The sequence below is a fragment of the Myotis daubentonii genome (genome assembly GCF_963259705.1).
Source record: "Myotis daubentonii chromosome 1 unlocalized genomic scaffold, mMyoDau2.1 SUPER_1_unloc_1, whole genome shotgun sequence".
Classification (NCBI taxonomy): domain Eukaryota; kingdom Metazoa; phylum Chordata; class Mammalia; order Chiroptera; family Vespertilionidae; genus Myotis; species Myotis daubentonii.
The window spans coordinates 8,831-14,375 of record NW_026775446.1 but is presented as its reverse complement, the minus strand read 5'-3'; the positions used below and the strand labels follow the sequence as shown (position 1 = coordinate 14,375).

The window sequence follows — 5,545 nt, the reverse complement described above, 5'->3', positions numbered from 1 at the left end:
TCTGAGGGCACAGTCAGCACCTCCTTCCAGGAGAAGCCCCAGAGACCAGGACCTCCCTCACATCTTGCCCTTTGTATGTGCAGACACCTCCCACATGCAAATGCCCACACAGCCACCAGACACACACACACACAGTTGGCGTCCACTTAAATGCAGGCCTCCTCACCCTGGAGAATACGTTCTGGTGGATGAGGACCTCACCTGCAAGGCATGACTCCCATGTGGCTCTTCCTCTTCCTGCTGTCAGCTCCCAGATGTGAGTGACTCAGGGCTTAGACGTGAGGAGATGGGGACCCTGCATCTGAGCCCAGGACTCACTGTGTTCTCTCTGTCCCAGGTGTCCTGTCCCAGGTGCAGCTGCAGGAGTTGGGACCAGGACTGGTGAAGCCCTCGCAGACCCTCTCCCTCACCTGCACTGTGTCCGGAGGTTCAGTCACCAGCAGTGACTACTGGAGCTGGATCCGCCAGCGCCCAGGGAAAGGGTTGCAGTGGATGAGGTACTGGACAGGGAGCACAAGGTACAACCCAGCCTTCCAGGGCCGTATCTCCATTACTGCTGTCATGGCCAGGAACCAGTTCTCCCTGCAGCTGAGCTCAGTGACCACCGAGGACACAGACGTTTATTACTGTGGGAGACACAGTGAGGGGAAGTCAGTGTGATTCCAGACACTAACCTCCCTGAGGAGACAGCAGGGCTGGGCTGCAGGGGGGGGCATTCCGGACAGCAGGGGGCACTCAGGACCCACAGCACAGAGAGCAGCCCCAGGAGCAGGGACAGAGAGAGGTGGGGAGGGAAGGGCCTTCCTGTTGGGCACAGGGATTTCCTCTCAAGCTCTCAGCTGCCTCCAGGGACGGCCCTTCCTTCTCATGTTCTCACCGCAGACAACAGTAAAGAAGGGACATGTGTTTGCAGGTGACATTTTGGCAGGGAGCAGGGACTCTCCTTCACCAAGGCTCCTTCACAAATTCTAAAAGTGGCTTTTTTCACTGTCTTTTCAACGTTTTGATGATGAGTGTGTGCTCCACGGGTGGGTTGTTGGGGTTGGGCTGTGTGCACAGCTCTGCATCCCTCTCTGGGGTCACAGCTCCCTCAGTGTCTGACTCTCCCTGTGCCCTCCCCCTCCTGGTTCCTGGGAGATAACAGGGCCCTCCCTCTGCTGAAAGGCCTGAGCTCACTCAGGGCATGTGGACTTCACCCATCCTCTCTGGGTCCACATTGGTCCCCAGAAGAGCTGTCAGCTCAGTGCACCAAACACAGGGAGCCCCACATCCATACAAACAAGGGGACCCCTGCTGTCCATCAGGAAGCAGTGCTAACCCCACAGCAGGGACAGGAGACCCTGAGGCTGGGATGTGCATCATCGAACTCCTCCTCCACCTTTCCTCCTGGATCCAAGGTTTTCTAGCTTCACTCTGGGTGAGATGTACATCGGGAGCATTTTGGAAGCCGAGGAGCATCTGAGGGACCCCTGTGTCCATACCGTCCTCTCACTACTTGCCCAAGAAACACAGAGTCACACAGACACATAGTCACACAGACACAGTCACACACACACACACACACACACACACACTCACTCACACACACACACACACACAGTTACACACACAGTCACACAAACAGAGTTACACACTCCTTTCTGGAAAAGACATGCATTCACACATGAGCAGTGATAGAAAACTGTTGGTGTCCTTATACACTGTACTTTATGAATTCTATATAAGAAAATGGGGTTATCTCTAGCCCATTTGCCTGAGTGGATAGAGTGTCGGACTGCAAACTGAAGGGTCCTGTGTTTGATTCCGGTCAAGGGTACATACTCCAGTGGGTGACATTCAGGAGGAAGCCAAACAATGATTGTCTCTCATCATTGATGTTTCTATCTCTCCTTCCCTCTCCCTTCCTCTCCAAAATCAATAAAGATATATTTCTTTTTAATATTTTTAAAAGGAAAAATGGGGTTAGATTGTGTTTTCTTGCATGCCATATGAAATAAATATCGGTCTGCAAGAAACTATCATTTCAACACTGACCATAACTTGTGAAGATCAACAGTTCTCAGTCCACTTAGTAGGAGCTAAAATTAGGAATTTAATCCAAACTTTGCTAGATTGCTACAAATTTTAAAATATAATTGAAGTAATAGGGAAAACCTTCCAAATAAAAGTCAAGGACCAAATGGACTCAAGGGTGAATTCTACCAGAACTTAAAATAGGAATTGATAACTTTCTAATCAACTCTTCTTAACTCTTCCAAGAATTAAGGAAAGAGACAACACTTCCAAACAGAGTTGGTGACCATTACACTCATATCAAAGTCAAGTAGAAACATACAAAATGACAGGTCAATATTCCTGATGAAATTACATGCAAAAACCCTCAAAAATATGCTAAGAAACTAAACTGCACAGTAAAATGGTCATTTTCCACGATTAAGTGGGAAACTGTCCTAGCATGCAAGGATGGTTCAACGTAAGTAAAACAGTAACTGTGCTACATCTCATCCACAGAATGAAAGATAAAATATACGGTCATATAAATAGATACAGAATAAAGCCTTTAAAATTGAAAATCGCTTCAAAATTAAAATTCTTAGCAGATTAGGTGTAGAAGTGCTGGACCTCAATATACTAAAGGCCACATTTGAAAAGCCAACAAGTGACATCACACTACACAGAGAAAATTACAAAGCTTTTCTTCTTACATTAGGACCAAGACAAGGGCTCCCCTGTGACTACTTCTATTTGTCAAAAAGAGAAGTCCTTCTCAGAATAATTAGGCAAGAAAAGGAAATTCCAAATGTCTAAATCAGAAATAAATGAGTTAAAATATTTCTCCTTACTGTAAGCAGATGGCAGGATCTTGTATATAGAAAACCCTAAAAAATGTATGAGGAGATAATAGACCTAGAATTCAGGAAAGATATGATACAAAACCAACACACAAACGGCTTGTGCCCCTGCGTCCTCTCAACAGAGTGTCTTCATGACTCTAGGAAACATGTGGGCTGTTTCAGAAGAAAATGACAGAAGAAAACTTGAACTGGCTACGCAAGTAGGAGATGACAACCTAATGAAACAATAACATCACCCATTATGTTCCAAGGTGGCTCTGCCCCAATGTGGCACTGGGTCAGGTGAAGGCTCCAGTTGACCCCCATCCTGTGGGGACAGGAGTCACAGGGTCACATGCAGACATCAGGCTTCCAATAACAAGATTTTCATAACCTAAACTTAATTATTCTTAAATCATTTCTGAAATCTTCCCCTCAACACACCTGGTCATGACCGAGGTCCTTCTATGTCCCAAGGCATGAAACTGGATCCACAACAGAGTCTAAAGAAGGGGTGGGAAAACTTTTGGTGAGTGAGTGCCAAAACCAGCAAAATCTTTGACTCAAAATTCTTCTGCGTGACAACCCTAATTTTTTGAGAACATGTTACGCCTACTTGATATCTCTTTAGGTGTACGTATGTGAAGAGCCTTGAAGAAATAATAAAATTCATTCGAGCGGGAAAAAAAACAGTATATGATGATGAAAAATACATTTATTTTTAATGTATACATGTTATGTAAAATTATATATTTATCTAAGATGCACCTACACTCAATTTATCTGAAAAATAAAGAAGTCGATATTAAGAAAACAATTGTAAATGGAAGATTATAAGAGAGGGATTCGCGTGCCAGCAAAAGTTACTGGCGTGCTGAGGCTGTTCAATATTTCTACCTCACATCAATGTCTCTCTCTCTCTCTCCCTCTCTTTCTCACTCTCTCTCTCTCCCCTACCCATTTTTGTAAAAATCAATGAAAATATCCTAAAGTAAGGATAAAGAATATAATCTCTATATCTATACTTTCATCTATATCTAAAAATACATCTATAGTTAAGCTATACATATATTTAAAACAATATCTAAATCAATATCTATAGCTATATCTATCTATACCTATATCAAAATCAATATGTATATCTCTATCTGCCTATGTATAGCCATGGGAGCAGAGGCATATTGATTTTATCCCTCAGGAATCACGGTTTGTTCCCACATCCTATTTCCCTGACCCCCTCCTGCAGCATAGCCCCTGGTGTGGAAGGAGAGGTCATTGGGCATAGTGACCAGGACCCCAAGGAGGGCCTGGTTCTCTGAGGGCACAGTCAGCACCTCCTTCCAGGAGAAGCCCCACAGACTGGGACCTCCCTCACTTCTTGCCCTTTGTATGTGCAGACACCTCCCATATGCAAATACACACACAGCCACCAGACACACACACACCGTTGGCATCCACTTAAATGCAGGGCCTCCTCACCCTGGAGAATATTTTCTGGGGGACGAGGACCTCACCTGCAAGACATGACTTCCATGTGGCTCTTCCTCTTCCTGCTGTCAGCTCCCAGATGTGAGTGACTCAGGGCTTAGACGTGAGGAGATGGGGACCCTGTATCTGAGCCCAGGACTCACTGTGTTCTCTCTGTCCCAGTTGTCCTATCCCAGGTGCAGCTGCAGGAGTCGGGCCCAGGACTGGTGAAGCCCTCGCAGACCCTCTCCCTCACCTGCACTGTGTCTGGGGGCTCAGTCACCAGCAGTTACTGGTGGAGCTGGATCCGCCAGCCCCCAGGGAAGGGGCTGGAGTGGATTGGGAGCATATGGCATGATGGAGACACTAACTACAGCCCCTCGCTCAAGAGCCGAACCTCCATCTCCATAGACACATCCAAGAACCAGTTCTCCCTGCAGCTGAGCTCCGTGACCACCGAGGACACGGCCGTGTATTATTGTGCCAGATACACAGTGAGGGGAAGTCAGTGTGAGCCCAGACACAAACCTCCCTGAGGAGACAGCAGGGTTGGGCTGCAGGGTGTGCTCAGGACACCAGGGGGAGCTCAGGACCACAGACATGAGGACCAGCTCAGGAGCTGGGACTTGGGGGATTCAGTCTCTGATAACCTGGTCAGTGGTTTTATTCTTCAGGAGTAACACCCTCCTCAAGGACTCACTGCCCCTCCCCTTTATGCCTTATGTTTCCTTTCACACCACCCCTTGGAGGTAGTCACTTCCTCTGTCCCATTGATCAGTCAGAAGCCCTTAATGTTTCCTTTGGTCCCTCCTCCAGGAGACATTGCATGTTAAGGAGGCCACTGGGGACGTCGTTGGGCACTGACCTGAGAGACGTTAGTGCAGCCTCAGCAACCAATACGCTCGGCTGTGCTAACAAAGGGACAGTCTTCTGTCAGGAGCTTCTGTTGGAGAAACTCACAAGGGCTTTATTCTAACACAAAGGAGTGGGTAGAACTGGGCTGTATTTTGGATTTCTAGAGCCTAAGAAAATAACATCAGAAATGAATAATACACCGAGTAAGACTAACACTGCAGATTAAACATAAATGAACTTCAGGAAGTCTAAGGAAACTCCCCAAAATGGAACAGAGAATAAATATTCCTCAAAATAGCCAAGTGTCAGGAATGTAAGAGACAATGAAACAGTCAGATATCTCTGTCAATAAAAGCCTAAGTGCCCAAACGACCAACAACCAAACGACC

General features: G+C 46.6%; 1 gene segment (V, D, J or C); it reads left to right on the top strand.

Moving 5' to 3' along the window:
- Window positions 1–210: 210 nt before the first annotated feature.
- On the top strand, window positions 211–4,795 carry LOC132225675 (immunoglobulin heavy variable 4-4-like; the record flags this gene model as incomplete). The annotated part of the segment is given in 3 exon segments: window positions 211–256; window positions 428–640; window positions 4,581–4,795. Coding segments are annotated over 3 exon segments (474 nt in total), but the record flags the coding sequence as incomplete, so codon positions are not given.
- Between the last annotated feature and the right edge of the window lie 750 nt (window positions 4,796–5,545).